The 19,098-nt window shown below is 41.9% G+C and overlaps 1 protein-coding gene across 1 annotated transcript in view; it reads right to left on the bottom strand.

Annotated features, from left to right (window-relative positions):
• Pkd1l3 (polycystin 1 like 3, transient receptor potential channel interacting) overlaps positions 1 to 11,364 on the bottom strand; it is an 80,818-nt gene extending 69,454 nt beyond the window's left edge. Inside the window, exon 1 of the mRNA XM_029564454.1 lies at positions 11,143 to 11,364. Coding sequence (XP_029420314.1) covers positions 11,143 to 11,364 — 222 coding nt within the window. The remainder of the gene's footprint in view (positions 1 to 11,142) is intronic.
• Between the last annotated feature and the right edge of the window lie 7,734 nt (positions 11,365 to 19,098).

The raw sequence follows: 19,098 nt of genomic DNA, 5'->3' as shown, positions 1-19,098 counted from the left end.
CATCATTCTAAATGGAGAAAAACTAGAAGCATTCCCATTGAAATCAGGAACCAGAAAAGGCTGTCCACTATTTCCACTTCTCTTTACCATAGTGCTTGAAATTCTTGCAAGAGCAATAAGACAAGAGAAAGAAATTAAAGGAGTAATAATTGGAAAAGAGGAGATCAATTTATCCCTTTTTGCAGATGATATATCTAAGAGGTGCCAAAAATTCTACCAGAAAACTCTTAGAAATTATTAACACATTCAGTAAAGTGGCAGGTTACAAAATTAATCTACAAAAGTATGTAGCCTTTCTATATACCAGTAACAAGCAATCAGAGAAAGAGTACATGGAAACATGCCCTTTCACAATAGCTGAAAAAAAAAATCTCGGCATAAACCTTACCAAACACATTAAAGAGCTCTACAATGAAAATTTTAAATCTTTAAAAAAAGAGATTGAGGAAGACACCAGAAGATGGAAGGACCTCCCATGCTCATGGATTGGAAGAATTAATATTGTGAAAATGACCATCCTACCAAAATCCATTTATAGATTCGATGCAAAGCCAATTAAAATCCCCATGACATTTTTCACAGAATTGGCAAAAAAAAAAATCCTAAGATTCATATGGAAGCACAAAAGACCTTGGATACCCAAAGCAACCCTGAGCACTAAGAGCAATGCTGGGGGGATTACTTTACCAGATTTTAAGCTGCATTACAGAGCTATAGTCATAAAAACAACATGGTACTGGCACAAAAATAGACCCATATGGGCAGGGCATGGTGGCGCATGCCTTTAATCCCAGCATGCCGGAGGCAGAGGCAGGCAGATCTCTGTGAGTTCAAGGCCAGCCTGGTCTACATAGTGAGTTCCAGGACAGCTGGGGTTACAGGGAGACCCTGTCTCAAAAAGACCAAAAAAAAAAAAAAAAAAAGACCCATGGAACAAAGTTGAAGACCCAAATATTAGTACATGCAATTTCAGCCACCTGATATTTGACAAAGGGGCCAAGAACATTCACTGGAGGAAAGACAGCATGTTCAGCAAATGGTGCTGTCAAAACTGGATCTGCACCTGTAGAAGAATGAAACTAAAGCCCTATTTTTCACCTTGCACAAAAGACAACTTCAAATGGATCAAAGACCTCAATGTGAAGTGTGAAACTCTGAAACTCTTAAAAAAAATTGGCAAAAATCTACAAGATATAGGTGTAGGAAAGGATTTTCTAAACCGGACATCAACTGCCCAGGAAACAAGGTCAAGAATCAACAAATGGGACCTCAGTAAACTAAAAAGCTTCTGTACATCAAAAGAAGCAACCAAGGAAGTGAAGGGAAAACCCACAGAATGGGAGAAAATCTTCGCCAGCGACACATCTGACAGGTTTAATATCCAGAATATATAACAAACTCAAACAAAAAATCAAGAAAGGAAGTAACCCAGTCCTTAAAAGACTGGCTAAGGAACTGAACAGAGTTCTCAAAAGAAGAAGCAGAGATGGCTAAGAAGCATCTTAAAAGGTGTTCAACATCACTAGTAATTGGGAAAATGCAATTAAAACCACTTTAAGATTTCATTTTACCCCAGCCAGACTGGCTAAGATCAAGAGAACAAATGATACCAAATGTTGGAGAGGATGTGGGGAAAGGGGAACGCTCATCCACTGCTGGTGGGGCTGCAAACTTGTTCAACCCCTATGGAAAGCAGTGTGGAGAACTCTTAAAAAACTACAAATCAACCTACCATTTGACCCAGTTTTACCACTCCTTGGCATAGACCCAAAGAACTCATCCTATTGCAGAGACACTTGTACGTCCATGTTTGTTGCTGCTCTTTTCACAACAGCTAAGAGATGGAAGCAACCTAAGTGTCCCTCAATTGACGAATGGATAATGAAAATGTGGTTCATTTATATGACAGTGTTTTACTCAGCAGTAAAGAAAGATGAAATCATGACATTTGCAGGTAAATGGATGGAATTAGAAACTGTTATACAAAGTGAAGTAACACAGACTCAGAAAAAAATTGATGTATGTTCTCCCTCATATGTGGATCCTAGCACCAAATCCTTATAAGTGAGTATGTATTTAGACATAACTACAGGAACCAGGATAATGAAAAGTAACCAGGGAGGTAAAGGAAAAGAATCTCAAAGAGAACAGTAGGAAACAGGTGTTAACAAGGGAGATAGGGATAAAAATGGGGTTATCTTAAGGGGAGGGAGGAGGGAAGATTATACAAGGAACCTAGGGGATAAAGGGAAAGAAGGAGCCCGAGAGAGGTGGGAACATAGGAGAAGGGTATTATGAAGGGGAGAAATGGGAAAACAGGGGCACCTTAAATGGGGAAACCATGGTGGAAGGGTTAGTCAATGTGAGAGATAAACAATGCCTAGCTAGTTTTAGAAAACCAGAGGGAACCATATTAGGCCAACAACCTACTGATATATATACAACAAAGAATGTAATATATGTCTAGGCAAGGTTTATCTGAGTGTTTGGTCTTTGCCCAAGCTCTATCTACATGGCATATGGTAATTAAAAGTACCAGACTGGTGGAACTAACCTTCTTGGATGTTTAACAGCCATACTATGAGGCCTATACTAATTTGGACAGAGGGACATAAAGGACAGTTTTGGCTCCTTTCCCTCCTAGGTTGGCTAAGTTCCAGGGGACTATGGAGCATCTCTCAAAATGTCCTGTAACTGTGTTGAGTCACCTGTCCTCTTGATCAATAAGGCCATGTAGATCCCACCAGATGGACTTGAACTGATGTCCAGTCTACAAAGAGGAGGGTCAACACAGAGGAAACATTTTCTCCATGCTTCCAAACGAAGCCAGCCATGGTTGAGCAGGACCTTTGACTTATTTTCACATAGGCGGAACTGGTAAAAGAAAGGTGCCAGGGGTTCCTCCCAAGCCCATGTGACCCCTGAGGAACAGATCCTCCAACGACCTGAACAGTAAAAATAAATTGGTTTATCTGGGCCAACTATATGGTCTTAAACACCCAAAAGAATAACCAAGTTTAATGGGTTCAATGTAATTTTTTAAGAGTCCATTTGTATAGCTAAAGGCTACATAACAAGAAACAATGTCAGACAGGAGATACCTTCCTTTGAGTTATTGGCCAGGGTGGTCCAAAAGACTCCCAGACAGTAACCCAACATAGAACTGGACAATGAACAGCAGACCCCAATCTTATCTAAAGGAATATTGACAACTGATTGCTGCTAGATGAGGAACAGCTGATCTTCTGAAAACAAGGCTCTCTAGATAGGCTGAGTAGATTCAGCAGACGGACAAGCACTGGGGAATGACTGGGGGTGCTGACAACACAGTGGACAGTAACAGGGATGACAGAGTATATGGGCTCCAGTGTGTGGGAGGGGGGAGCATATGGGAGGGTGTCATTTGAGAAGTGGGTATATAGATGAATAAGAATGTATGGGATGTTCTGTGCTGTCCTGGAACTCACTATGTAGACCAGGCTGGCCTTGAACCATAAAGGTCTTAAATAATTAAAAAACATTTAAAAAAGAATATTGAAGAACAAATTTCCAAAAAATACAAAAAAAGCAAGGAACTATTAGAAGGAGAAAACAGAAAACAAACCAAGAAATGGCATTTGCTGTTAAGAAGGCTTGAGGATGAACGCTGCTAAGAGAGATGATCACGGTGAGTTAAAGAACTAGATTCATCAGCATGAAATTTAAGACTCTTAAACTGACACGGAAAATTTAAAGACCAAAATAAGATCACCCTCAAAACAAGGCAATTTCCTTTTTTCAATGAAGAAATTTTCAGAAGTTTTTTCAGGGAGGGCAAACCTGAGCATATTAACTTGAAGGATACAGGTGAGACAGTTCAATGTGTGCTTGTTTAATTCAGTAATTTTGTTTTACAAGGGCATAGTCAAAGCACTCGGGAGGCAGAGGCAGGTGGATCTCTGTAAGATTGAGGCCAGCCTGGTCTACATAGCAAGTTCCAGGCCAGCTGGGGCTACAGGGAGACCCTGTTTCAAAAAGACCAAAAACAAAAACAAAAAACCCTAAACCCCAAGGGCATATTCAAAACCACCTGTTACATGAAGTGCATTAACTTAGAAGCACAACTTTCATAAAACACTTCATAATGAAGCTTAACTCAAACTTCTCAAATGTATCTTTATCATTGGTTGAACAGAAACAGATTAAGTTTTGAGGTTACAGTCAGCCTTCTGTATCTTCAGCTCCAAACCTGTGGATTCAACAAACTAAGGATGGAGACAATTTGGGGGGTGGGAATTTGGTCTATATTGGACATTTACAATTTTTTCTTTTTAAAAAGTCATATTGGGGCTGGAGAGATGGCTCAGTGGTTAAGAGCACTGGTTGTTCTTACAGAAGACCCAGGTTTGAATCCTAGCACCCACATGGTGGCTAACAACTGTCTGTAACTCCAGTTCCAGGGGTTCTGACACCCTCTTCTGACCTCCGTGGGCATTGCATGACATGGATATACTTACATACATGCAGGCAATACACTATACACATAAAATAAAAATTTTAAAAATCATATATATGTGTACCTCTATCTATCTATATCTGTCTATATCTATATATCTCCCAGGCTGACCTGGAACTCACTATATAGACCAAACTGGTCTTGAACTCACAGATCGACCTGCCTCTGCCTCTTAAGTTCTGGGATTAAAAGTATGCAACACCATGCCCAACTCTACTGAGAATCTTTTAATTTTTTCTATTATTATTGTGTATGTGTATGAGCACACACATGTGACTGTGCATATCCCAAGGCATGTGTGTAGACAGAGGACGACATTCAGTAATTGGTTTTCTCCTTCCATCATGGGATTTGGGGTTGGACTTGGGATGCCAGGCTCACACAGCAAGTATCTTTACCTGCTGGGCCATCTTGCTGGTCCTAGACCATTTTTTTCTTATTATGATCTAAATGATAAAACATACAACTATTTATAGCATTTTATTAGGGGTTACAACTAATTTGGAGATTAAAGTTTACAGGAGGATCTGTTTGGGTTACATACAGTTACTAAGTTATTTTACCTAGAGACGTGTGCTGAGTGAGCACGCAGAGATTTCAGTATCTGTGATGTGTTTGTGTGTCCCCTACAGGTACCAAGGGATAACTAAACATTTAAAATTTCCAAAATATGCCATCTTCCATTTCTACGACTAGTCTTTTTTTTTTTTTAGCCAAATCATGAGCACTCACAAAGCAGTCAGAAGGTTGTTTAAATTTTTGTTTTTTTTTCAATACATGTTCATGTCTGTAAACAATAGCACTTTTTAACTTGATTTTTTTTTTTTTGGTCTTTGAGACAGGGTCTCTCAGTAGCCCCACCTGGGCTGGAACTTGCTATGTAGACCAGGCTGGCCTTGAACTCCCAGAGATCTGCCTGCCTCTGCCTCCCAAGTGCTGGGACTAAAGGTGTGTGCCACCACATCCAGCTTTAACTTGATCTTTTATAAAGCATGTTATTTTATGTGTGCTATGGCACATTTGTCAAAGGACAACTTGTGGGAGTTTTTTCTCTCCTACTCTGTGGGTCCTGGGGTTCCAACTCAGGTATCACCAAGCTTGGCAGTAGACACCCTTACCTGCTGAACCATCTCACAGGCCCCTAACTTTTTAAAGTGACAATGTGTGGGTTCATGACAGCAGGTCACTGCTGGCCTCAGGAATAATTACTGGATCTACCGTAAATTTATTTTTTCCCTCAATCTGGTACTTTCTATAATCGTCCAAATGCATATCAACTGCAGTAATTTCAGGCAAATGCATCCTTCCAATTAGCATTTGTTCTAAAAAAAAAAAAACCCAACAACAAAAGAATCTTGCATGAAAAAAATTTATCTTGTAATGGAAATTTTGTGGGGAAAACTATCTTCCATGAAAGGCATATTGAGAAGTAAGTCCAGCTGGGTGTGGGGAACATACTTGTAGTCCCAGCACCTGAGAGGCTGAAGTAGGGAGATCCAGAGTTGGAGGCCAGCGTGGACTACATAGCAAGACCCTTGTCTCAGAAAGAAAACGTTTATGTATAAAAGGAGGGCTGAGGAGATGGCTCATTGGGTAAAGTGCTTGCTGTGCATGAGGACCTGAGTTCAGATCCTGGAAAATGTATGTAAAACCAGGGTGTCCTAGTTTGCTTCTCAGTTGCTGTGATAAAAACACTAACCAAAACCAACTTGGGGAGGAAAGGGTTCATTTTCTCTTACATTTCTCAGGTCACAGGTCATCACTGAGGAACTCAGGGCAGAAATCCGGAGGCAGGAGCTGGAGCACAGGCCATGGAGGAATGCTGCTTACTGGCTTGCTCCTCTGGCCTGTGCTCGGCCTGCTTTCTTATACAACACAGGACCACCTGGGTGGCACTACCCACAGTGGGCTGGACCCTCTCACATCACTCAACAATCAAGAAAATGCCCCACAGACATGGCCACAGGCCAACTCAATGGAGGAAATTCAATTGAGGTTCTCCCTACCCAGGTGTGTCAGGTTGACAGTTGAAACTATCCAGCACACTGGGCATGGTGATACACACCTGTACCTCCAGCACGCGCGCAGGGGGAGGGGGAGGGTGTGTGTGTCTGTGTACACACAGGAGGATCCCAGGAGCTTGCTGACCAACCAGTCTAGTCCAAATGGTGAGCCATGAGACTCCATCAAAAGATACAGTGGAAAGTGATAGAGAGGGACAACTGATATTGACCTCTGGCTTACACGCTTACACACACACACACACACACACACACACAGTGAAAGTAAAGGAGTTAAGGATGTGGCTCTGCTGTAGGGCACTTTCCTAGTATGCATGGAGCCCAGCACCACACACACACACAAAAAAAAGCATGAAAATTGCAGTGTTAAGATCAGATACACAGAGGCAGTTGGGTACCCACTTAGGACAGTTCATTGAGCTTTACCTCAGCCCTGGCACCCTTCAGCCAGGGCTGGACCACACATTTGGAGAAGGAACACATTACCTGAGGTCTCTTTCTGCTGAGTCTTGGCTCCCCTCTTGGGTCTCCTTGGAAAAGGGTTATGCTCAATTCTCCCATTGCTGGCATCTGGATTTGAAAAGTGATCTGTGGGGAGCCAATACAAAGGTTCGTCTGTCGGTTACTGCTCTAGCTGTAGGTCCATAAAGTAGTCATTACAGGCATGCACGTGCTAATCAGGAAAACACAAGTGAAGGTCATTATTCATTTTCTTAAATGATGTAGGAATTTTGAGTCATGTGCTTCCTTACTGAGCCATAGCCTCAGCCTGACAGTAACATTCCTGACTGTGCCTCCTTCTCTACATACCCAAGAGCTTCTTACACATGCCACTGAACATCACCGGAGAAAATAATACAACCACACTGACTACGCCTCAACTTAGATTCAGGACCACAAAACACGATGGTGAACAGCATCATCTCTGTCTATTCACACAGCCTGGTGATCAGCATTGTCTGTCCTGTTTACACAGCCTGGAGATCAGCACCATCTCTGGTCTATTCACATTGCCTGGTGATCAACATTGTCTCTGGTCTGAGCAGCAGCATCTCCGCTGTATTCACATTGCCTGGTGATCAGCATCATCCCTGGTCTATTCACTTCCACTCTGGGATGATTCTTTCTGATTTTTGTACTCAACATCCAACAACCAGGAGCCTCCCATGTGTTCCTTTCCAGAGCAGATGACAACCTTGCTTTTTATAATTTATTTATTCATTCTTACATTTAGTTACTTTGTGTGTCTTCACTCCTGGAGAGCAGAGGGCAACTTGTTGGAGTTGGTTCTCTTTCTACCTTGCGGGTTCTGGGGCTTGAACTCAGGTCATCAGTTTTGACAGCAAGTGCCATTACCTGCTGAGCCATCTCACCAGCTCATAGCTTTTTTTGTTCTTTTTGACACAGGGTTTCCCTGTAGCCCCTTGGCCTGGCACTTGCTATATAGACCAGGCTGGCCTTGAACTCACAGAGATCCACTTGCCTCTGCCTCCCCAGTGCTGGGATTAAAGGCATGTACCACCAAGCCAGACCATAGCTTTGTTTTTTAACTCAAGGTGAAGATCAAAACAATTTAGAGTCTTCCATGACTCTCACCAGCACTTATACCTGCAGATATCACCTTTGCTGGTGCTACTACAAATCTTGCACACCTATCCAAAGTGAGTCCTTCCCACAGTCTCAGATCTCAAGAGCTCAGACTGAATGTCAATACGGCACACTATTTTTCTCACCTCTTAAGAAAAAACAACCTAGGTTGGTGCCTCATTCCTGTAATCCCAGGATTTGGGAGATTGAGAAACTTGGGAGATTGAGGTAGCAGTATCATTGTGGGTTTGAGGCCAGGCTGGGGCACATAGTGAGTTCCAGGACAGCCTATCCTACAGAGTGAGACCCTGTCCCCCAAAACTATGGAACAAAACTACCCCTGCCCCCAGCAGCTGGATGTGGTAGCAAAAGCCTGTAGTTTCAGCACTAGGGAGGTTGAAGCAAGAGGATTACAAACCTTATATAGTGAATTTTTGGCTAGCCTGGGCTACATAGTAAGACCTTATCAAACAACAACAAACCCCCAAATAATCACCAAACTAACCAAAACAACAACAATAAGAAAAAAACCCAGAAGACCAACAACTTTTCTTGGCTTTACGAACTACTCTCTAGTTATTTTCTGCTTTTGAGCACAATTACCTTAAATTGTTCCATTTGCTAGGTTCAGTTTTTATCCTGATCTATATTCTTATTTTTAGGGTTGCTTTTAAAAGTTCTTGATCTAAATGTTTTCTAATCTTTTTAGTTTGTTTTGTGCTGATATAACAGAATACCACAGGTCATTTATGAAGGACAGAGGTTTAGGGCTCGGGGTACAGCTTGGTAATTAATAGAGTGCTAGACAGCATGCACAAGACCCAAAGCTGTATTCACAACACAGGAAGAAAGAAAAGAAAGGAGGAAAGAAAGAAAAGAGGAACAGGATTTATTTCCCTCAGTTCTGGAGAATGGGAAGTCTAAAATGAGGTCACCAGCCTCTGGTGTTTGCTTAGGGCTTGTTCTCCAGAGGGAAGGACTGCTGTGCCCTCACTTGCAGGAAAGCGGCAGGGAGAACACATCACCAGAGCCTCTTCACAAGGGAGGGAACTTGATGCCTAGTGACTGCTAAGCATTGTGATTGTCATAAGACAAGGTGGGTTCAGAAAGGCCTTACTGCCCTTTCTGCTCTATTTCCTTCCTACCTGTAGGCTACCAAGGTCAGTTTTTGTTTGTTCTATTATGTCTGTGTATGTTTAAGTATGTACCAACATACATACTCTTGTTATCTGTCCTAGACTAGAATACTCTACACTGTTCTTCACTTACCTCTATTTCCCACTACAAAGTCTGTATCACAGAGATAATAGCACTCAAGCTATTTAAAACACATTCTCTCACAGGCATTCTTTATTTAAAATCAGCTTTTAAAACCACAATGGACATAACTTCATAACTTACCAGCCTGGCAAATGAAGTGATGTTTCTGTGAACACCTCTCTTTTCTTAATAAGATGTCTTTGGAGTATCTGAACACAGAGTTGCAGTGGTTGGACTTTAAGTTTCTAGAGCCTGCAGCATCTCCTAAAGGGAGATCAGACTTAGGTAAGTCTCAGTCCTCAAGGTTCAACTGGGGAGATGGCTCCCTGGGTGAAGTATTTGCCATGCAAGTATGAGGACCTGAGTTCAAATCCCCCAAACCCATGTGAGGCTGGGCAAGGTAGCCTATGTCTGAAATCACAGTGCTCCTAGGTGAGATGGGGAATTCTCTCTACAGGAGAACTCCCAGAAGCCTGTGGACCAGATCGCCTGGTGAAAGCAGCAGGAAGCAAAATAACAGCCCTTGCTGGAAGGTGAGGGCCCACAGTGAGGTTATCCTCTGACCTCCACATGCACACTGTGGCACTAATGCACATGTACACAGACATACATGCATCACACACCACACACACACACACACACACACACACACACACACACACACACTTAAAATTAAAGCCCAATTTGATTGGTTTCTAGTCAATGAAAATTTAGGACTTCCCTCTATATAGTATTTTTCATATTATATGTTTTTTTTTTTTTGTCTTTTTGAAGCAGGGTCTCCCTGTAGCCCCAGCTGTCCTGGAACTCACTATGTAGACCAGGCTGGCCTTGAACTCACAGAGATCCGCCTGCCTCTGCCTCCCAAGTGCTGGGACTACAGGCGTGCGCCACCACGCCCGGCTTCATATTATATGTTTTTATCACAGAATTTACTATTTGCATACATAAATACTAATGAAGAAATGATATAATAATGTTTTGGATTTTTCTCTAAAACTACAAGATTCTGGTACCTAAATTTGTAGGAAAGGCAACAGGTAGGTAATTGTCCCCTAGTTTCTGTTTTAGGAAACTTGGATCCAAAAAAAAAAAATAAAATAAAATAAAAACAACAAAAAACCAAAAGAGAAACAAAACAAAACAAAGGTTTATCATACAAACACAGTCACCATAAAAGGTTTTCCTTTTCAGAACCTTGTACAATACAAGCCAGGTGCTTACCTGTAATACCAGCATTCAGGAAGCTGAGGCAGGAAGACAGAGCTTGAGATCCATCTGGGCTACATATCAAGTTTCAAATCATCTTATGCTGCATAGTGAAACTCTGTCTCAAAGACAAAACAAAGTAAAACAGAAAACACAAACACCCCAAATAACACAAAGCAAAAATTGCCTAGTACTCTTAATGGAAGGTTAGGTAAGACAGCTTCAGGTAGGTTCTGACAAAAAGCTCAGCCCCTTTGTTACAGAGACAAGAGTATAGCCTAAAATTGTAAGTTCCATAGAGGGGGAACCTGGAACTGTGGGAGTTCCATGCATGCATGCGTTTACATACATTTAGGCAAACACTCATATACATAAAAATAAATAACTAAAAAAAATTGTTTAAAACAGTTTCCTTTGTTCTGTACTGGAACAAAAGGCTGGTGAGACTCTCACTGGTGCTGAGCAGCAGAGCCCTACCTGGGTGGGTTTCCCCTTGATACTTTTTCAGTGGACTCTGTGCAACCCACCACTTTGTCCCTTCTTTTAGGGAGCTCCAGATGAGAGCTTTACTCTCTTGGGTCCAAGTGTTAGCCAGGTGTCCTCCCTGGCCACGGCAGTGCTGTTCTGCTTCTTGGAAGCTGGAGCAAAGTCTGTTAAGCTGATAGCAATTGTTTTTCCCATGCTGGTCAGGGACTTTGTGTTCATGTCCCAGAATGATGCATACTCTGATGAACAACCAGAGCCAGGCCCTTTCTTGGAAGAACATTGTCTCTGGCCTGCGAGAAGACACATGGCGGTTCAGCAGCTGCCTGGTCCTTTATCATGGTTCTCAGTGGGCTCGTCGTCATCATCAGTATTGTTCCTTTGTGGACTGGGGGCAACCTGCCAAGGAGACAAAAGGTTTTTCTTTGTTTTAAGGATCCAGATGGGGTTCTTACAGGCTGAAAATCAATAGCAGGGATCAATAAAGAAACAAAACACTATGGTGGGGACACCATTGCCTCCATCTGTGTCTACAACCCAATGTACTTTTAGCAAATAAAGATCTATTATGGAGCTAAGTTTAAGTTGCAAAGGGTAGAGGCTAATAGAGTTCTAAGCCAATGTGATCAGAAGGTAGTTATTTTATTTTTGCAGCATGGGGAGGCAAGCATTCTGTCACTGAGCTACATGTCCAGCAAATTCATTCTTTTTAAAAAATATTTTATTATTTTCATTTTTTGTGTATGAGTGTATTGCCTGCATGTATGTAAGTACACCCGTGTCGTGCAATGCCCGTAGAAGTTAGAAGAGGGCATTGGCGCCCCTGGAACATCTGGAATTACGGATGTTTGTTAGGCACCATGTGGGTGCTAGAAATCGAACCTGGGTCCTCTGCAAGACCAGCCAGTGCTCCTGACTGCTGGGCCATCTCTCCAGTCTCAACATTCATTCTTTTTTAAAAAAGGAAAACATTCTATAGATTCCTATAATTGATTTTTAAAAAAATATTTTATTATTATTTTTTTTATGTGTATGCATGTATTGCCTGCATGTAGGCACACCTATGTTGTGCAATGCCTGCAGAGGGTAGAAGAGGCTGTTGGATCCCCTGGAACTGGAGTTACAGGCAGTTGTCAGTATTCTTTGTTTCCAGAATCAGAAATCAAACCTATGTGCTTGCTTTCTTTTTTTTTAAATTTTATTTATTATTTTTATTTTATATGTATGTACGTATTGCCTGCATGCATGTAAGTGTACCCATTTTGTACAATGCCTGGGGAGGACAGAAGAGAACATCAGATCCCCTGGAACTGGAGTTACTGGAGTTACGGACAGTTGTTAGCTGCCATGTGGGTGCTAGGATTTGAACCCAGGTCCTCTGCAAGAGCAGCAGTGCTCTTAACCACTGAGACATCTCTCCAGCACCCCTACAATTGATTTTAAAAATAAATATTCTTTCCAGCCATTCATCTAGCAAAGGACTGCATCCAGAATGTATAAAGAACTCAAAAAAAGTAACAATAGAACAAATAATCTAATCAAGAAATAGGCAAATGATCTGAACTGACACTTCTCAGGAGATGTACTGAGGGCCAATAAATATAAGCTGGAAACGTTTAACATGCTTAGCCACCAAGGAAAGGCAAACCAAAACTACATCGATATTCCATCCTGCTTCACTCAGAATGGCCATCCTCAAAATAACAAATGCTGGTGAGGATGTGGGGAAATGGAACTTTATACACTGTTGATAGCCTATGGGAGACAGTATGGAGAGTCTTAAAAAGACACCTGGGGGCTGGAGAGATGGCTCAGCAGTTAGGAGCACTGACTACTCTTACAGAGGACCCGGGTTCAAGTCCCAGCACCCACATAGTGGCTATGAACTGTCCTTAACTCCAGTTCCAGGGGAATCCTATGCCCTCTTCTGACCTCTGCGGCATTGCATGACACAAGTGCACTCACATACATGCAGGCAATACACTCGTACACATAAAATAAAAAAAAAAAACAACACTTAAAATAGAAGTGCCCTATGATCCAGCTACATATGTGCATACCAAAGAGATGAAGCCAGAGCACACAGGAGAGTCCTGTGTATCCATGTTTATTGTAGCACCCTTCACAACAACCAAGCTACAGAACCAGCCTAGTGCCTGTTGACAGATGAACAGATACACAAAACATGGTAGATATGCACAATGGGGTTTATTTGGTTATAAAATGAGATCATGTTGCTTGCAGGAATGTGGAGGGAAATAGAAATTTTCATGTTAAGCAAAATAAGTCAGATGCAAGGCAAGCACTACATGGATTTCCTGCTTACGTACAGGCTACAATTTAAAGACAACTGAAAGCCAAACAGTTCAGAGGACTGGGCAGAGACTGGAGAAGAGTATGGTTTAGACAGGGTAGTCAGGAGAATGAACCCAACCCAATCGTGGCACATTCATGAATGGAAATGTCACAGTGAAACTCATGAATATGACATCAATACGCATGATTAGAATAAAATTTTATAAAGTATGTTACATGTTACAGGACACACATTTAGTAATTTTTTTTTGGTCTTTTTGAGACAGGGTCTCCCTGTAGCCCCAGCAGGCCTGGAACTCACTGTGTTGACCAGGGTGGCCTTGAACTCAGAGATTTGCCTGCCTCTGCCTCCCAAGTGCTGGGATTAAAGGCGTGCACCACCATCCGGCCACATTTATTAATGTTATATAATGAAACAACTTATCCTATCTAGCAATCTTCTAAAAAATTCTGTGGCAAGAGCAGCTGAAATCCACTCATGTAGCATGAACCCCTCCCACAGTGCAATTTTAACACATAATAGCAGAGACTGTTGATAATCTCTAAGTTTCTTCATCCTACATGTTTGCTGCCACCAGGATTGGTTCCATTGAGGGGATTCTGTTTCTTAAGTACCCACAACCCAAAGCAGACACGAACTATATTTTAAAGCTGTTACCCAACTGCAACAGCCAGATAAATATTTGATGAGAGAATGAATAACAAATTAAATATAAGCAAAACTAACAGAATCCAAATGTGATTGAACTGAACAGCAGATAAACACAGTTCTGGTCTTTGACGGCAGAGGCTCCTTTCAGTTTGGCATGCACAGGACTCCACGCCATTGGGAAACATCAATTCTCTCGTTTTGTTCCTGTTATTTGCTGAAGAAACCTTTGCTTCACCTGCCACACACCCATCATTTACCTGCACATCTTGTTCTTTTTCTGGTGCCAGAAAGTAATCACGAATGCAAACAAACATGGTACTGAAACACTTGGGGGGTTTCAGGGTTAAAATGGTTATCCAGGTGGTCCAAATAAAGCTCATTTTCGTTCACCCTTTTTCTGTGTGTGGTGCTGGAATTGAACCTAGGCCTCATGCATGCACTCTACCACCCAGCTACATTCTTAGCTCTTACCACACACCTGTCTTTTGAAAATAATTACAGAAGCAGAAACCAGAGTTAAACATTCTCTAAAGCACAGAATCTGAGGAGATATTTTTTAGTTTGAAAATACTGAAGTAGGGCTGGAAAGATGGCTCAGTGGATAAGAACACTGGTTGTTGTTGTAGAACACTGGGTGCTGGTTTGAATCCCAGTACCTACATGGCAGCTAACAACTATCCATAATTCCACTTCCACAGGATCCCACACCCTCTTCTGTCCTCTGTGTCCACTGCATGACACAGGTACACTTACATACATGCAGGCATAACACTCATACACATAAAAATAAATTTAAAAATATTGAAGTTTTTTTTTTTTTTTTTTGGTTTTTTTGAGATAGGGTCTTCCTGTAGCCTCAGCTGTCCTGGAACTCACTATGTAGACCAGGTTGGACTTGAACTCATAGAGATCTGCCTGCCTCTGCATCCTGAGTACTGGGATTAAAGGCATGCACCATCACACCCGGCCAGAAGTACTCTTTTTTTAAAATATTTTATGTGAATGAGTGTATTACCTGTGTGTATGTGAGAGCACCCATGTTGTACAATGCCACAGAGGTCAGAAGAGGGCTTCCAATTCCCCTGGAACTGGAGTTAAGGACAGTTTGTAGCCACCATGTGGGTGCTGGGAATCAAACCCAGGTCCTCTGCAAGAGCAGTCAATGCTCTCAACTGCTGAGCCATCACTCCAGCCCCAGAAGCATTCTTTTTTTAAAATGTTTTATTTTTAGTTTATGTGTCTGAGTGTTTTGCCTGCAATGTATGCAAATGCATCAAGTGTGTGCATGCCTGTAGAGGCCAGAAGAGGGTGTTGGATCCCCTGGAACTGGAGTTACTGATAGTTGTTCGCCACCATGTGGGTGCTGGGAACTGAACCTGGGTCCTCTGCAAGAACAACCAGCACTCTTAACCACTGAGCCATTTCTCCAGCTCCTGATCTATGTCTTTTAATTAGAGAGTTGAGAATAATTACATCTAGGATTTATTATTGCTATTCCTGTCATTCAGTTGTTTTTGGCATCTTGAATACTATTAGTTCCTTTTTTCTTGTATTAATCTTAGGAACTTTGTTACTGAGTGGAATGTGTCTGATAATTTTTTTCTTCTCATCTGTTAACCATTCCTTTCATCAAACTTATCTCTGTTTGAGCTCTCGTGTTTGCAAGTCTTTCTTCTTCTATGTGTAGAATTCCTTTATCTTCTGCAATGCTGGTTTTGTGGTCACGAATTGTGTTTGTCCTGGAAGGTCTTTATAGCTTCATCAATTCTGAAAGATAATTTTGCTGGATACAGTAATCCTGGTTGGTAGTTATTTGTTCTGGGGATTGTATTATATCATTCCATGCTTTTCTGGCTTTCTCCTGGTCAGTCTGATGTCATTCTTATGAATTTGCCTTTTAAGTAATCTGGCATTTTTCTTTTATGTTCACCTCAAAGGCTGGAAATAGTTTTTCCTCCTCTGAATCTCCATTGCATTATGTCATTTCTTCCCTAATTAAATCTTTTCAAAGAGGATTAATATCATGACCTACATTAGATCAGTTGAGTCAAAGCATAAGGTCCAACAGTTTGTTATCTGCAATAAACATACCTCATTGGCAGAACAATGACAGTCAAAGGATAGAAAACTATGTACCACAAAAAATAAATAAAACAAAAACAAACAACAATCAAAGGAAAACGATGTACCAAGCAAGGGCAAGCAGAAAACAAAGAGGTGTTTTGATATCTTAAAACAGGTGCTGAAGAGATGGCTCAGAGGTTAAGATTCCTTCTTTCAGGTTGGGTTCCCAGCACCCACATGGTAGCTATCTATAACTCCAGTTCTAGGGATCTGACACCCTTTTCTGGTCTCTACGGGCACCAGGCACGCATATTGGTACACTTACATACATGCAGGCAGAACACTCATACACACTAAAAAATATAACACTAATTTTTTTTTTTAAGTAGACTCCAGCCAGGTGTGGTGGTGCATGCCTTTAATCCCAGCACTTGGGAGGCAGAAGCAGGCGGATCTCTGTGAGTTCAAGGCCAGCCTGGTCTACATAGTGAGTTCCAGGACAGCTGGGGCTACAGGGGGACCCTGTCTCAAAAAGACCAAAAAAAAAAAAGACTTCAGCTGGGAGTGGTGGCACACGCCTTTAATCCTGGCACTTGGAAGGCAGAGGGAGGCAGAGGCAGACGGATCTCTGTGAGTTCAAGTCCAGCCCAATCTACACAGTGAATCTAGGCCAGCTGGGGTTATGAGACCCTGTTTCAAAATGACCAACCCCCCCCAAACAAAACAAAACAAAAAACAACCCCTCCCCCGACTCCAAATCAAAAATAAAACTGATAAAGAGGGTCACTACAAGGGCTGGGGAGATGGCTGTCAGTGCCTGCTGTGCAAATCTGAGTACCTGAGTTTGGATCCCCAGCACCATGTAAAAATCAAACACAGAAGCATGCTTGGGTAATTCCCACGGTGGGGGTGGGGCACGCCGGGATCAGGCAGATCCCTGGAGTTCATTGGCCAGTGAGCCTATCACAATTGATGAGCTCTAGATTCAATGAGACCCCCTCTGAAAAACTAAGGTGAAGAGTGATCAAGAAAGTCAGGGGCTGAGAGATGGCTTAGCAGTTAAGAGCACATACTACTCTTCCAGAGGACCTGAGTTCAATTCCTAGAACCCACATCAGGTGGTTCACAACCACCTGTATCTCTGGGTCCTGGGAATGTCTCTGGACTCCTACACGCACTTGGATTAACATGCACAGACATATACACATAATAAAAATAATTTTTTTGTGGTCTTTTTGAGACAGGGTCCCCTTGTAGCCCCAGCTGGCCTAGAACTCACTGTGTAGACCAGGCTGGCCTTGAACTCACATAGATCCACCTGCCTCTGCCTCCTGACTGCTGGGATTAAAGGAAGGCGTGCACCACCATGCCTGGCTCATAAAAATAATTTTTAAAAAGACACTAAGTATTGACCTCTGGCCTCTCTCTCTCTCTCTCTCTCTCTCTCTCTCTCTCTCTCTCTCTGAAGTGAGCAATACACCACAAAGATAAAATGATAGTAAATATTAGGCATGGTACCTTAGTGTACCCAATTTCATAGAACACACACTACCAAATGGAAGGGAACAGATAGGTTCCAGATACAATAATCGTGGTGGGTGACTTCAATACTCCACTCTTATCAAGAGATTGATCATTCAGACCCCTCAAAAAAAAAAAAAACAACAAAGAAATTTATGAAGAAAACTGTTCCATTGTTTAATTAGATTTAACATGGATCGACAGGATACTCAACCCCAAACTGCAGAACACACATTCCTCTCAGTGGCCCATGGAACATTCTTCAAAATAGATCACATTCATTTAAAAGTTCTAGACTTAAATGAAAATGCAACACAACCTGCCAGAGCCTTTGGGGTATAGCAAAGGCAATTCTAGTAGGGAATTTTATAGCTGTGTGCCTACATTAAAAAGAAAGTCAGAGGGTGTGTGAATAGCCTAATAATGCACTTCAATATCTTAGAAAAGCAAAAACAAGCCAAAGTCACAGCCAGCACATAGTAAAGATCAGGACAGACACAATAAGATGAAGGCTAAATTCAATCCAAGGAAGCAGTGAAACAATGCTGGCTCTTTGAAAGGTAACCAGATTGACAAACAGTCACACCCAGACACACACACTCACACACACACACAGAGGGAGAACAAATTACAATCAGAATTGAAAAGGAGGGCATTGCAACCGATAGCATTTAAATTTAAGGGCCATTAGGGAATACTTTGAATGCTCATAACTCAATAAGTTGGAAAAATCCAGTAGAAATGGATAAATTTCTAGACACATGACCTGCAAAATTAAACCAAGAATATATAAGTAACTAAAATCAGTGTGTAAGAATGAGATTGGAGCACTATTTAGGGAGTCAGCAACAATAACAAAAGCCCTGAACTAAATGGATTTATGGCTGAATTCTACTTCACTTAAATTTTTTTGGATTTATTTTTATTTCATGTGTATAAGTGTTTTTCCTGCATGTATGTGAGTACCATGTGCAATGCCCATGCTGGCCGGAAGAGTTAGATAGGTGTTAGGCTCCATGTGGGTGCTGGGAACAGAATAGCCAGTGCTCTTAACCACTAAGTCATCTCTCCAGCCCCTTTCCCCTTTCTTTTCTTCTTTTCTTTTCTCTTCTTTTCTTGAAACAGTGTCTCCATGTAGTCCCAGCTGGCCTGGAACTATGTAGACCAAGCTGGCCTCAAACTCACAGAGGTCTGCCTGCTTCTTCCTCCTGAGTGCTGGCATTAAAGGTGTGTGCCACCACTCCTGGCCATCTTTGTTTCTTTTGAGACAGGGTCTCACTGTGCAGCACTGGTAGGCCTGTAAGTTACTATGTACATTAAGCTGACCTTGAACTTGCAGAGATCCACCTGCCTCTGCCTTCTCAGTGCTGAGATTAAAAGCATGTGCCACCATACTCAGTCCCCAAAAGAAATTTTAAATAGAGACAGCTAGCATGGTGGCACATTCCTGTAATATCAGCTCTTGAGTGCTGAGGCAGGAGGACTGTTAA

This window comes from Nannospalax galili, unplaced genomic scaffold (genome assembly GCF_000622305.1).
Source record: "Nannospalax galili isolate Female #2095 unplaced genomic scaffold, S.galili_v1.0 scaffold56, whole genome shotgun sequence".
NCBI lineage: Eukaryota > Metazoa > Chordata > Mammalia > Rodentia > Spalacidae > Nannospalax > Nannospalax galili.
Note: the sequence above shows the minus strand (reverse complement) of the source record. Positions and strands in the feature narration are given on the sequence as shown.